Source organism: Odontomachus brunneus, unplaced genomic scaffold, assembly GCF_010583005.1.
Source record: "Odontomachus brunneus isolate Ranch 3 - 2012 unplaced genomic scaffold, Obru_v1 Obru_scaffold_053, whole genome shotgun sequence".
NCBI classification, from domain to species: domain Eukaryota; kingdom Metazoa; phylum Arthropoda; class Insecta; order Hymenoptera; family Formicidae; genus Odontomachus; species Odontomachus brunneus.
In genome coordinates this window covers 1840103-1855703 of record NW_022639503.1, presented here as the reverse complement: position 1 = coordinate 1855703, position 15601 = coordinate 1840103, and the positions used below count along the sequence as shown (strand labels likewise).

Below are 15601 nucleotides of genomic sequence, written 5' to 3'. Positions count from 1 at the left end.
TTGTGTGTGTGTGTATGTATGAATGTATGTACGTATATATGTTGCTGTTAAGAAACAGATTCGAGCCCCGACGAAATTATTGTCAAAATAATCGCGTCTAGGTAGCTCGCAATTTCTTGAAAATCGACAGTAAATGTCGAGATCTATTATTATATCTTAAATTATATCTCTCGTTTGTCGTTATTTACTTACAAATCTCGTTAAAAAATGTAAATATATATAGAAATATAGATGTACACAATATATATTGTGTGCATATATATATATGTGTGTGTGTGTGTGTGTGTGTGTGCGTGCGTGCGTGTGTGTGTGTGTGTGCGTGTGTGTGTATGCATGCCACGTTGGTTGTGGCTACTGTTACGTAGAAGAACAAGATCGTCACATTCGCGACGATGACAAACTATAAACATTCTTATACCTGTCTCGCGCTGAGCAATAATTGCACGTGCAATTACGGTATTTTTACTCTACATCTTGCAATCTGTCGGACAGCGAAATATAAGCGCAAATTTTTATAACATTACACTGACAATAAGTAACGAGAATGTTTGCTTTTTGGTATCTTTCTATACATTTGACCAAATGAAAAGTGGTGCATCAAGTAAGAAAACATGAAATAATAAAAGCATTCATCCGTAGATTTTTTATCGATATCTTCATATTTGCAAACGTTTAAAATGGTACTTTGAGTCACTAATATTCGGCCGATTATACCGATATTATATGAGTTCTACAAAAAAAAAAGAGAAAATGGAAAATCTATCGACAGCTCAGATGTTGCGCGTGCAATTAGAGCGTGTTCCATTTTGCGACATGTAATAATTTTCTTGTTAGAACCCTATTGCAATAATTTCACGAGGTTGCAGTTGCACGCGCACTTATTTCCCAGTGAAATGCGGATGTTAAATCCTAAGCTTTTCACCGTGCTCCAAAGTCGTGATCGAAGACGATCACGAATGTTACAACTTGTACAAACCGAACTTGTACAAATCGTATAAATGTTAATCGTACAAAGTGAAAGGACGATCTTTTCAGCCCTTTCGTTCCCATCAATAAATACCATTCGACGCTAGGAGAAAATGTTTTTTCAAGCTTGCAAGATTTTGTATGACGATTTCTTTATTTAAGTGTACTTTTAATATAATGCGATTATATGCTCCGGGAAAGAAAGGGTCGAGATTTAGACTTCTTCCACTCTTATGTCTACAATTGAATCTCTCTCGTCAGCTTTGTGACAAGTTTAACCCGTTGACGAAGACGGCAACGTCATTTCTCGCGAAAACAAAGATGTTTTAATGGAAAATGATTTCGAAAATTCAGAGATAAGTTTGAAGCGATACATTACCGAGCTCACATCGTTCGTCGCTTATAGCGCAACGAAAATATACATATATGTATCCAGAAAAAATGGACGATATTCTGTCGATATTCTTAATCGACAGATTTTCGATGAGACATACTTTTGTAATTCACAATTACGTCTGCGAGCACACAAAGAAAACATATAATGTTCCACCCTGTCTGATTAATTCGATTGATACGAGTGAAATCTTTTCTTACGACTTTCGAGCTGTTTTTTCGTGTGCAAATCTGTTCTCTAAGGATCAGGATCTATTTGTAAGATTCCTTTTTAGACCGGTGACTATTTGCGAGTATCTTGTTACTATATATTGTAAACGTGAAAAAGAAGGATAACTCTTTGAGGAGAGAGAGAAAGAAAGAGAGCTCTGGGAACAATAATGAAGATTGGTTTCTTAAATTGCTCGGAATATACACATGTGTGTGCACGTACGAGTATGGATGATATTGCGTGAACGCGTGTGTTAGACTAAGTGTGTAAATAACTATCGCGGAATGGTACGTTCCAAGAACGTCCTGAGAGAGTAGGAGTAGCATACGAAAGAGAATTCTATGTATATGAGAGACAAATTGAGTTTGAGAGATTTTACTGAATCGACGTACGAGAGAATAAAGATGATTTAATTATAATTGTCTGATTATCTCCTCTCTCTGTACCAGCATTCCATCTGTGTTCACGTTATCTTACTTTTAATTGTATTATAGCTGTATTTCATTGTGGTTTATCTTGATCTAAGGGCCGTAAAATACGGTTTCGAGGCTGAGAGAACTCCAGTTTTACGTATGTTTATTAAAGCTTCCGCAATACAATTCATTAATCATCGTTTGCACAACCTTACGTTTCTTCGCGCGGCGCGGATCGAAGGGGAGACCGTACCTTCGTGTCGCGAGTTCGACACATACGCCGCGTATCTTTTTAATGTTTCTTTTTCTTTTTTTTAAATTTCATTTTTTATATCGTGTTTCACAACCTTTACGTACTTCCTTGTTACGAAGCGCCACGTTCTCGATCACACTGCGCAGTGCTGTTACCCGATTTCTGTCTTTCCATGCGATACAATGCCGGCATTGGAAGATTATCGCTCTCTGCCATCGACGACGCGATGTAATAATTATATATAAAATAGAATATTTCGGAAATAACGTTCAGATCTGTACATCCGAGAAATTATACACATTCACCGTCTCGTATTTATACTTATATACTCGCGTATATGTATATAATATAATGTATTTGATATATCTCTCTATATATGCGCATAAACCTATGTAAAATGTACATATACTGTCAATTCTGTGTACTTAATAGTTCATATGCTTATACACGGCACCACGCGGATGAGTATTTAGGACAACGCGATTGGTCATGCGCGAATAAGGATCGTGCCGATCCTCGTTATCCGACGCCGTGCGGATAGTATCGATTGCGTTTTTAATCCTTCATCTCCCAATTAAATCTCTTCTACCCGCTGCGGCTCCTCAGAATTTACACTTCAAGTAGGAGAAGCTTCTAAAGGACGTCTGAAAACAAAATAGGGCGTCTTTCGGACGTCTTTAAGAAGTTTCTGCGCGAACGAAGCTGCTCGAAATTCACGTAGATCTTTGAGAAACGTGAACCACGTCGTCCGTGTAACTTCAAAGGTTCCGCGGGTGATATCGAGAGTAGAAGAATTATTGCACATTTAGGATCTATAGATCGTTGGAATTTTTTAGATGATCTTACATATACACCGAGACATCTACGAATCTTTGAAGCTCATTAACACCACAGATATTCGAAACTGTGCTTAGTTGGATATTTTTAAATATAGATAAAATTGGCTGTGACAAATCTTGAGATCCATAAATCCAGGTGTTTTCTTTCGTTTGTTCTCATAGATCTACTTTGTAGATTCCACAATCCGCGAATTCGTGAATTCATGAATACTCATTTTTGTAGATCTTAGCTTATTGACATCGTAGGTGACATAAAATCCTGAATTTGAAATGGATCCTCCTCGCGTTTTAACGTCTCGCGGACGTTTGTGATTTCATGAATCCCGTAATTCCTTGGATCTATAGATCGCATGTATTTCAAAGAAGCAAAGAGAGAGAGAGATAGAGAGGAACCGCGATGAACAGGTAAGAGTTGCGCAGGTATCTGACTGTGAGATAACGAAAGTTCCATTTGTATTGCACGCAATGACGAGACTTATGTGACAAGAAAAGGCTCTGAGATTCAACAGATTGGTCGCGTCGTATTATCGATGTGTGTCCGCTTAATAATTAATCAACGAATAGCATTTTTTTCCCTGGTCGAGGAGCACTCGTGCATTCCTCCGGCTAGCCACACATGCACACCTCGTTTATACGTTATATAACAGGAAAACGCACATAAAAGAGGCCTTATACTTTCATCCCTGCTACACAAACAGTTTTACGTTTTATTCAGAATTGAGAAAGTTACTTTTGAAAAGTAACTCGATATTGTTATTCATTGGAAAAGGAGTACTTTTTAAAATTTACTTATTCCACATAAATATGTCTTCTATATATGCAGAAAAGATAACGATAATTATATATAAATTATGTATAATTGCATATGACCCATACATGAATTTGTCTCTATACGGTCACATATATAATCATATATAATTATCCGGTAAACAAAAAAACATTAGATTCATCTCGAAATATTGATTTTATGTGTATCTCTTGAACGTTTTCGCTTAATATTTTAAAAATATTTCAAAAATATTACGAAATAATTTCTTTGAATATTGCAAAATTGTTTTAAAAATATTGAAGTGTCCAAGTTACTTGTAATGTTAACTTAAAAATTTTTAATGAAAATACATATAAAAAATTATATATTTAAATTCTTTGGATGAAAAAACAACTTTTTTCATCTGAAACATTTTTTTGTTAGATGCTTCTATTAAAATATATGACGGTTTGAAGTTTTAATTTCTAGTTTTTCTATTAAAATATATGACAGTTTGAAGTTTTAATTTCTAGTTTTTCTATTAAAATATATAACTAAAGTTTTTAAGGAACTCGTTTCATTTTTTATGAAGATTACTTCTTCCTTTTAACACATTTCATCGGATAACAAATTAATTTTTGTAGTAATTGTAGCATTTCTATGTCAATGCGTTGTAAAATTATAATTAATTCATTATTTGTATCTTCTAATTTTCTTTTTAATCCTTGTGTATGCCAAGAATTATAAATTTCTTTATTGTACCATTATTAATAAAGAAACTAGTTTGATATAAATAAAACGATATAAATAACAATTATTTATAAATAACAATTACTGAAAAGCTGATGGCTAAAAACTAATGGTCGCTTAATCTACGTCTTGACAGTTTGAAGTCGAAACTTCAAACTGTTATATTTTTTAATAGAAGCATCTGACAAAAAATGTTTCAGATAAAACTAAGTTGTTTTTGTCCAAAAAATTCCAAGAATATAATTTTTCATAGGTATTTCCATTAAAAATTTTTAAGTTAACTTCCGTTTCACCCACGCAAGAGGGTGGGGAATCAACCTGCATTCCAGTTTGAAGGCCCTTCAGATCCATACAATTCAAGACTTAAATCATTAAAATCGATGAAATAGTTTCTAAGATATCGAGTTGTTAAAAGTTATGTGAGCCACCCTATATATATACCCACACCAAAAAAGATTCTGTTAAATAAAAAAGAAAAAAATACTTTTATCCTATTACATTCGATATCATCACCAGAAACATAAATATTAACCTCGACTGTGTTTGTACAATAGCATTTTTCTCGATATGGATATATAAAGTTACATATGATTATGTAATGCCATATAGAGAGATTAAAGTCGTATATAATCATTTTTTCCCGAGAAATTCGTTATCGTTATTCCAAAAATGTAATTGTGTTACTATTACTAATTAAAAAAGAAGTAATAACGTCATTACTAAATTATTACTTAGGAAAGTAATTTGTAACGACGTTACAAGCAACTTTCTCCAACCCTGGCTTTATTCTACAGTGGTGAACAAAGCGCGAGAATAGGTAACGAAGGAACCATGCACTGTTCTCACGAGTCCCTTCGAGGTGTTCAAGAAGTTTGCGTTCTTCATTACCTCATAGATTCCCATGTAAAACAATACTGTCTTCACGTTACACCATTTCCGTGGTTCTTACAATAATTATTAAACACGTCAACGTCAATATGGTTACAACACTCACGTTATACGTTTTGATTAATACGTAGTCGTTATCTCTGACTGAAAAAGCTGTCTCGTTGAAAGCTGAGCTGGGCGTTTAGTCTGTCGAGCAAAAGAGTATCTTCCGACCGACATACCGCGAGTAACGTCAGTTTTATAAACGTTTGCGAAATTTGCAACTCGTAAGTTTGCGACTTCTGTGTGTATTTACATCCCTTCGTCGAGAACACGAACTTTCTGTCCTCCCCACGCGTTTACCCGTTTATGATAAATAATATATAATTAATTATAGGACGCTTTCGCGCTCATCCTAATCGGTTTTGGCATAGGAACCTTGTTAACATACGCATCATCAAGCTCCGTCTCTAATCAACAATTCTAATACTGCTCGTTCAACTGGTATACGAATCACACGATATTCGGTTTCACATTTCCATCGGGAATAGCCACGAATGTTCCATGACGCGAAACCACGCCTCGCAAAAATGCTTCTACAAAAATGTATAAAGTACGAATTAATACATAATTACAGATTGTTGTATATATACAAACGTACAGTCTCGTCATGGAATGGTACGACACAATATATTATATATTTAGATTAAATAATTTTACGATCGCTCCTCTCGTAACGTCTATTGTACATTAGGGCTCTAATAAAAAAAAGAAAAAATAATTATTCGATTCACAAAAATCCACGAACGGAGCGTTGCGCGCACAGATTCATGAATTGTCAAGTGCTATGAGAACTTGACAGATCTTTCGACACGTGCTTCTCTCCAGATCGACGGATACCGTACTATTGATCTGAGTCCATAGGATTTTTCTCGTGGATTCTTATATAGTTAGATATATTTGACTCTACCATGATCTGAGAACCATGTCATGGTTCCGCCGTAGATCTGTAATCACGAAGATCCTCGGATTGACGGATACGATATAATTCTGCAAAACACTCGAATCAAGATTAACTACTTTAGCTTTATACTTAACCAGTTGTTTTGTAAAGTCGATTGCGTCTTGCGGAATTAACGCCCGTTGCCAATTGATACGCGCGTGTGACGTGAGATCAATAAAAGAGAGAAAAAAGAAAAGAAACTTTCTAAAGAAATGAAATAAAATCAGAAAAACATCTTATAAGATGTTCAAAGATCGCTGCTTGCACCGATGGCAAAATATGCGTCTCGTGAAAGTTTATGTTATTTTCCTCGAGTTCATCTCGTCCGTTACGTGCATCGTTTCGACGCTGCAACAAGTACGACCGTTTCTACATCTTCGAAGGGAGATTATCCGTCGAATCAAAACATTGCTAATCTCCAGGCGCAATGACTACTATAACTACGTGTTAAAGTGAATCCACAATCAAAAGTCGGTGACCCTCCTCAATGTCGTAGACATGTTCGACGCGGCGACCGGTGGACGAGGCGTGGAGCTCGAGACCAGCCAAAATCGAGATTCCACCGTGACGACACAGACTCAGTTCAACGCGTGGCTGTTTCTACGTCTTAGGAACACTCTGCTATTGACCGGGTAAACTCGGGTTAACAGTATGAGCGAACTGCCGAGGGCCAGCTTGACGGGCGCTTGGCGACCTCCCGGTAGCCTGATAAACACCGTAGCCACCGCCGCGACGCCGTCATCAGTAGGCTCGACGGCGACCGGACGAACGTCGCTGTGGAAGTTGATGTACTTGCAGCGCCTGCCCTTACGCTGCGGCGAGCTTGGACTGCACTCACCACCGTCCCGGTCGTAGAGTATCGTCGCGGACGCAAACGGCCGTTTCGCCATGTGCAACATCTCCACGACGTGGCGGCGCCGGGCGCGCCGCACATCCGCCGCCTGCTTCGTCTTCCAGGCGACTACGCACGCCGCTAAGAACAAGAAGAAGCAGGAGAAGAAGCACGAGAAGAAGACGAACAGGTCGATGTGCAGCTGATCTTGCCTGAAGAAGATCATCCCGTAAGCAGCGCGGCCGTTCAGCTCCGGATTCGCTGTGTCAATCGCCCTGAGCGCAATGTGGAATTTGGTCTGGCCCAGTTCGTGCTTGTCTTGCGGTAACGTCAATACCAGCCGATTCGTTAAATTGCGTATCACCAAGAACGTGTTGCGTCTCTCGATCGTCAGGTAAGTGGCCAGGTTCTCCGCGTAACGTTCCATCACATAGTACTGCGGCCCGGTATTCCATGTAGGCTCTGTAGTGGTGGCGTTTGTGCCGCCAAAATTACTGTGTGGGTGGAACTCGACGATTCGAATCTTGCTGTTATGCTCGTCTTCTAGCCACGCTTCGGGGTGATCGGGCCGCCATCTAAACCTGCTGTCTAGTTCAACCTGTAAGATACGGGTTTAATCAGTGACATTTCAAGTATTTGACGAATTAAAAAAGCGAAAGAAATGTACAAAACTTAAAAAATCAAGAATGTAAAATATCTTTAAGATTTAAAAAAATAGAAAAATGATAACAAATAAAACTATTAAGGCAGAACAAAAATTGCTTATTAAAAATAAACCGATATTTTTATTTAAAGAAGTAGAATAATGGAATTAAAAAATGAAGAAATAAAATAATCTTACATCTTGATAACCAGTCGAAGAATTCAAAGTAACTACGAAAGAGTCGTCTCGAGGGCTCAAGAACAGATCCAAGGCGCCTTGAGTAACATCCACCATGACTCTGATGTCCACGTTCATGAAACGCGGCTGCACCATGTAGAAGACAGTTTGACCGGGGTTCAGAGGCTTCGGCTTCATCTTGCATTCATCTGAAATAAAACAATGGTGAACAGTGAGGCTTTACACTCGCGAAGACGGTAAGACATCGAGTAGCTTGTAGTATAGAAGAAGAAATACGAACCGTAAGATGCTCCATATAAAACAGAACGTTGCAATTTAAAAGAACAATTACTTGACCAAAGCGTGTATTTGTTGAAAGCGTGAGTATAAAAATGCACATTGAGATGAAATTCAAGTGGCAGCATGAATATGAACCGAGAAATAAGTAGAAACATTGGTAAACATTTGATCGATCAATTCGTATCTGTATAGAGAGATGGAAAGATAAGGTAGAAAACGATTTGAAAACAGAAATGTCGTTACGATTAATAATAAAATAAAAATAACCGTCGAGTTTATACAAGACTTATCAATAAAGATCAGTTATCAGAACTTCATACGGTGATTTTTTACGTAAAATGTAAAAATTACTTATCGTTATATGAAGAAATGATTGTTCTTACGTGAGATTTATATCAATCGTTATTGCTTACCTATTAATTTCGAATCAAAGCACATTTTGTTGTCCACCGTGACAGTCTTGTAACACTGATGACCCATCGTCGGCGTACCAGCGTAGTTTTCTCTGCATTTGCTACATTGAACCATCCAGCACGGCATGCCGCCGGTGTTCGTGCCTTTCATGGGACCACTGACGCAGGACGACTCGCTTTCTGTGTTGTTGCCGCAATTACACTTTTCGCCGGTCACAGGATCGCAGGTGAAGCCGTGACCGTGGCACTCGCAACTACAATGGATGGAAAGTATCGTTAATTTATATTTAGTTGTACAATAGGTATCAATTAATATTTATTGTCACAGTCTGAGTGCACACTCACGGTCGGCACACATCTCGAAGATCCTCCGTTCCCCGGAAATAGCCAGTCATACATTCACCGCATTTGTCGCCTTTCGTGTTGTTGCCACAGTTGACGCACTTCGCTTTCGCCACCGGTCCTTCCACCAGTTGCTTCTTCAACAATTCTATCGACATTTTGTCCACCGAATTTGGGTCCTGTACCAGAAAGCGTACGTTATTAATATAAGATCGTGTGTGTACTAATATTAGACGAATAGAATAATACATGCAAATAGTAACATGATAGAAACAATAAAATTAAAATTTTAGAAAACTGGATTATTATAAACTATTGTAATAATCTTAATTTAAATTATTTCATAAATCATTAACATTTATAATGATTTTATAAGTCGCTACACAATAATTTGTATCAATCTTTCTAATAATAGAGGAGTCTACAAAAATGATTGAAAACTGCGATTGATTACAATAAGTGATAATCGACAATAATAACAAAAATTAATTAATCTGTTCTAAATTAAGAGATTAGTTGCCATTAATAATAAATAATTAATTACAGGCACAGTCATGCTGTCGTGAATGCAAATCCGAGTGTGTCCGTTGCAGTACTCGAGACACGGCACGCATTGACCGTTGTCTGCAGGATAACCGACATATAGAGGTAAACACTTCTCGCATTGTGGGCCCATTGTATTATTATGGCATTCCAAACAGACGTCGAGTTTGTCAGGACCGGCGCAGTTACTGTGACCGTTGCACTGACACTGGATGGAGCAGTTAGCGCCTACGTAGCCAAAGTCGCAGCGGCACACATTGGGCTCCACGCAAGTGCCTCTCACGCAGCCTTGTGTGCATGTAGGCACGCAAATATTTCTGAAAAAATATATCAAATGTTTGAAGAGGCTACGAGATACGTTTTGAGACAATTGAATAATTTTCGCGTCATGAAACAATAAGTACGTAAATTCTTAAAATTTACCTGCCAAATTCGTTCACCCAGGTACTGGAAATAAAAGAGTTTATATTAATATATATAGAATAAAAAATTGATACGTGTATGTAAGATTGAATAATTAAAATGTATCTAATAATATTAGAGAAAAAAATAAGAAGACATTACGTTTCGGTCTTATATCCATCTCCGCACTTGCATTCGAAACCTTCTTCTTGATCGAAACACTTCTCGCTGTTCGGCGAACACGTATGATGTCCATTTATACATTCATTTTCCGGAGGACAACGTACATAATGCCATGAGAACTCTGGTTTCATTGTTATGTTAGACAGCGACATTGTGACGTTGTCTTCCTCTAAAGAGTCTACATGCGGGTGTAACGTTGTTGTAATCGCTGTAATCAAAGATGCGATAAAACGTAATTTCAAGCATCAGCATTAAAGCATGAGACATAAAAATGTTTTAATGTATAAATCAATAGTATATTACTCACGTGATTCGGTTTGCGGAAAATGTTGATAATAAAGCATTTCGCAAGTGCCACCGGCAGGATGATCGGTTGGTGCTTCGAGTGAGCCTTCTGTGCATATTCCTTGACCGGTTATATTAGCGGAATCCAAGGAGCACCAGCCGCAATGTGAATGTTTCAGACAAGTGCTGCACTGCATGAAAACTGAGCATGGTTCTGGGCAATGGTCCATGTCTGCGCTGCGTAATACCAAACCGCAGACACCGCCAGCGCAGTAAAGTGGCTGATATGATGGAGAAATGCACTGAAATATATAAATACGTAATAGTTATTTATCTATTATATATCCACTAATTCTAAGTTACTTTACGACTTTAAATATAAATGCAGATTGAGCTTTAGATTAATAATTACAGGTTAATAATTAATGGTCACAACGTTTATTTCAACTCGATCTGAACTAAATAATAAATAAACGCTGCAATATTTATTTGTCCGTTTTAAATGACATATAGAATGCCTTACTTATTATTTGAAATGCCTTACTTCATTCAACTGCGTGGACCATCTACATTCGCTCCATCCTCCTTCGGCTCCAGTACCTTTCAGGCAGCTTCTGCAGTCCTTGTGATCAGCACATCTTCGTTCGCACTGTGTGCTGCTCATCTTGATGCTAGATCGCTCGAAGATATCGTCCGGCACGCAGTTCCAGTCGTAGACGGGCTCACCCGTTACCTTCACCCCCAATTCGGCTGTCGATGGAAATAATTTTCTCATATTGTATACAACATTTGCGATATTATTTTATTATACACTTCGATTGAGATTAATTCGTTCATTGTTGCATGATTTATTAAGAATTGTGATATTATGCAAAGAGAGAATAATTTTTAATTTTTAACTATACTTTTTTAGTGTGTAGTTATTTATTTACGCTATACTATTGTACGTATGCAGAACTTACAGGTCTTCAGAACCTGCCTTGTCCACACGCAATCCCCAATATTATTACACTTTTCGCAGTCGCTCGCTGGGCACAATCGTTCTCCGCATTGATTTACATTAGTGACCGATACCTGCCGGACGTTACACTTGTTCAACTCGTCGCAGTCCCTGTCGGACGGGATGCACTTGCCGTATGGGCAGTTGGTGCACCATTTACACACCGGCTTGTCGTTCTTGTAATACGGCCACTCCGCCAGGCATTCCGTGCAAGTTTTAAAGTTCTGACACTTCCTGCCTGTCATCCAATCCGAATTACAGAAGATTCCGTTGGAACGTTGCGCTTGAGTGACGTTCAAATCGCATCTAAAATTTGTGAAATAGTTATTCTCTCATAAATTAATAAATTCTATTTTCAAACAATATAAAATTTAAAATTACAATTAAAATATCATTTTTATAGTGTTAATTTAAAAGTAATAATTATTAAGGTACAAAATAGAACACAAATAATTATTAAGGTACAAAATAGAACAAAAATAATTATTAAGATATAAGATACAGAACGTAGAAAATTATTGAATTTCTAAGATGATGTAGTTCTAAAGTTGAGAATTAAAAATTTGCGAAAAACAGATCACAAAACGTACTTATCATCCCGGTTGCTGGATACCTCGTTTGAGAAACAAAAGGAAGCGTTAGTGCCGGTGATAGTAGTAACAGCGCAGAACGAGCAGCCAAAATATTTTCTGCAGGTGATCTTATCTGTCCAGAGATTGCACAAGTCCTCCGGTATGTTAATTAACGTGACATGGCTTTTGATACTACCATCGAAGCCACCGACGACGTAAACGGCGTTCGATTCTGGATCAGCGTGTGTCATCGCGTGAGCATACGCCGGCGGAGGCGGACTGCCGATTGTTTCCATGTCCTTCGTTATCAAACGTATCCACAGATTACATGAGTACTTATACGCGATTAAAGAGTCCGAGGTATTGTGAGGATTTTGTCGGCCGCCAAATATCACCATATATTCATCCGTCGTAACTGCGGAATGCAGGAACCTAGCTTGAGGCTAAAATAAAATGACAAAGTTCAGATTCATGTGATTCAGTTAATTTAATTATTTGAGAATATACTAATTGAATTTGTTAGCACTCAGAAAATATCTGTGCAGTTTTCTATATCTCTCCAAATGATCAAAAATGAATTATCGAAATAAATCAATATTAGAATATTCTATTAAATTTTAATTATGAATTATTTCATATTTATATATTATAAATTATTTTATATTTATATATTATAAATTAATTTATAATATCTGATTTAACATATATAAACATGTGTGATTTGTGATATTAATTTATTATATGTTAACTAAAAATTATAATTATGAAATTCTTTACAAATTTTTAGTTATGAATTAAATAAATTAATATTCAAAAATATATTTAAAAACATACCAAGCTGCTGCCTTCGGTGAAATCATCCTCGAATGGTGGCAGAACAGACCACGTCCGTGTCTTGTAATCCAAAGCATACAATTTGTTCGAGATGAATGTTCTGTTTATGGCATACGTGTAGCCACCAAAAACGTAAAAGCTGTCTGACTTGCTATGATACACCGTGGAGTGACCATAAACACCCAGTGGCCCGTTTCCCATAGTATTCACCGTGTCCCAGGTCTCTGTTTCTAGATTAAACTCCCAAACCGTGTCCAGGTATCCGTACTTGGGACTGAAACCGCCGACTAGAATCAGGGTTTCCGATTCTCCGTCCCTACGCAGAGTCAGCGTATGACCGGCCAAGGGTAACGGCTCTTTCTTCGTTTCATCCTGCACGATCTGACTCCATCGTTGGTTCTGCAGACTGAACTTCCAGAAGTCACTGAGGGTATTGTTCGACAGACCTTGCACGTCTTCGTCTTTCATCGACAGGCCACCGTAGACGTATATCTGCTGTCTACTGTGCACGATCTCGGCGGCATGAAAGTAACGACCCTGTGGCATAGACATTGCCGACATGGCTGACGACGTGGAGTCTACTGTAATCAATATCCATGTGTTGTTTTTCGTGTCGAACAACCTGATGTCGTTCAACGGTCCATGACTGAGCGAATAGCCGCCGAACATCCAAAGGCTACCGCGACGATCGGCCACCAGACTATGTCCAAAGCGCGGTAGCGTGTTTCTTAGATGATCCCACTGATCAGCCAGATATTCCGAGTTGAAGAGCTCCGTAAAAATCAACTGGTGGTCGTCCAGCCGAATGGAACAGTCGCGGCCGCCGTAACCTGGCGAACAGACGCAACGGCCGTAGCCCTTGTCGCAGACGCCGCGTTTCTTGGAGGCGGTACAGTTGTCGGGGCAGATTTCCACGTCACACTCGATACCGAAGAAGCCGGGTTTGCACAGGCAATTGCTGTTGCGACATTCACGGTTACCCGGACAATTGTTACACGTCATCACCACGTAACTCGCGTTGAAGCCTTCCACCTCGTCCAGTTGCTTATAGTGCACCGTCAAGAAGCCGGATTTGGCTTCCACCGTCACTGGATAGTCGGTACTTTCGGTGCAATACACACCAAGCAGTTGACTCTGATGACCGCCGGATGAGGAAACAAACTCTGGTAAACCGTCGTACACGTATACGCTGTTCTCTTGACAACTCACGTTGATGTCGTCATGGATGGTGAATTGTATCACGCTTTGAACTGCAGGTATAGTCGCGTCCGAGGAAAGATCAGTTTCAGGACTGACGATCCAGAGGCACTCTCGCGTTGGCGAGTCGCCCACGTGATTGCCCCAGAGCGAGGACTGCGAATGCCGACTGCCAAGACCCTGTTTGCCGTTACCTACGCCGCCTAACATGCCTCGTGACATGCAGCCATAATAACACATACCGCCGTCTCGCGGGTCACCGTAATAGCCTCGCTTGCAGCGCTGGCAAATGCCACCTTCAGTGTTGTCGCGGCAGAAGCACACGCCAGTCTGCCGGTCGCATACGTCGAGTTCTATATCGCCATGTCCGTTGCAGTTGCATTCGCGGCAACCCAATGGAGTTGTCGCGTTGCCATAGCTGCCTGCCTTGCATTCTTCGCAGTAGCGTCCGGTTGTCCAGTCCTGGCATTCATCGCAGATGCCCGGTCCCTGATGACACAGAAGAATTATTAATTTAGAAATACTTTCACATCGCATTTTATTTTAATCTAGTGCTTGGGATTATTTGCACTTTTAAGGCAACTTTCGCCTACTTTCTTTCTCTTGCTTCTCCCACTCTGCTGTCGAGCCTTGAGACTAACTATCGCGTGGTATTTATCTTCAAGATCGTCAATTTTATAAGAACTTCGAGATTCTCCCTAATTTCTAAAAAGCTCTCATTAAAATTAGTCTATAGTTGTAATAATAATAATAAATAAAAAAATATGTGTGTGTGTGTGTGTGTGCACGTGCGCGCGTGCGTGTGTATGTGTATGTTGACAACGTAGGTAAAAACATAATATTGTATAGAAGTAACACGCATAGTGGACTTGTTTCAATAAGAAATTAAGGAAAATTCCGAAGGTCTTATGAAATTGACAGTCCTGAAATTGAGCACAGAAGAAAGTAGACACAATTCTCGAAATTTGCATTAAAAATGCAAATCATTCTGAGCAATGTTTTAGTCGATTTTATAAATTAATTTTTTATTCATTAATAGTATTATTCAATATAAATATATATTTGATATATACTTATATATAATATATAAAATATACTCAATATAAAATATATAAATGTTAATATTATTATTAATATAATATTATATATATATATATATATATATACAGGGTGTTCGGAAAGTATCGAGACGCCCGAATATCAGGAAAAATATAAGTTTTACAAAAAAATATTTCAGACAAAAGTTGTGGCGTTTAAAAAGATGTATTTACTGATCACATCAGTTTGACCTTGGGTTGCGTAGCGAAGGTCAGGTCAAGGTCACATTAATTTTTTTAAATGGAACACCCCATTTTTCATTGCATATTCTTATAGCACATCTCGAGAGCTTTCCAAAACACTATAATAAAATATTTTTTCGTTAAGAACTTTTCGA

At 38.4% G+C, this 15601-nt stretch overlaps 1 protein-coding gene across 5 annotated transcripts in view; it reads right to left on the bottom strand.

The window, feature by feature from the left end:
* Window positions 1-1726: 1726 nt before the first annotated feature.
* Window positions 1727-15601, bottom strand: part of LOC116845567 (multiple epidermal growth factor-like domains protein 8) — a 24187-nt gene continuing 10312 nt past the window's right edge. For 4 of the 5 annotated variants that reach the window (XM_032818360.1, XM_032818356.1, XM_032818359.1 and 1 more), the window contains 13 exons: window positions 12970-14655; window positions 12154-12578; window positions 11526-11869; window positions 11108-11313; window positions 10586-10865; window positions 10258-10486; window positions 10117-10140; window positions 9695-10010; window positions 9154-9329; window positions 8809-9062; window positions 8397-8405; window positions 8117-8304; window positions 1727-7873 (listed from right to left, as the gene is read on the bottom strand). In XM_032818360.1, coding sequence (XP_032674251.1) covers window positions 7022-7873; window positions 8117-8304; window positions 8397-8405; window positions 8809-9062; window positions 9154-9329; window positions 9695-10010; window positions 10117-10140; window positions 10258-10486; window positions 10586-10865; window positions 11108-11313; window positions 11526-11869; window positions 12154-12578; window positions 12970-14655 — 4989 coding nt within the window. In that variant the 3' untranslated portion in view covers window positions 1727-7021. The remainder of the gene's footprint in view (window positions 7874-8116; window positions 8305-8396; window positions 8406-8808; window positions 9063-9153; window positions 9330-9694; window positions 10011-10116; window positions 10141-10257; window positions 10487-10585; window positions 10866-11107; window positions 11314-11525; window positions 11870-12153; window positions 12579-12969; window positions 14656-15601) is intronic. The other variant, XM_032818361.1, reaches the window with a different exon arrangement.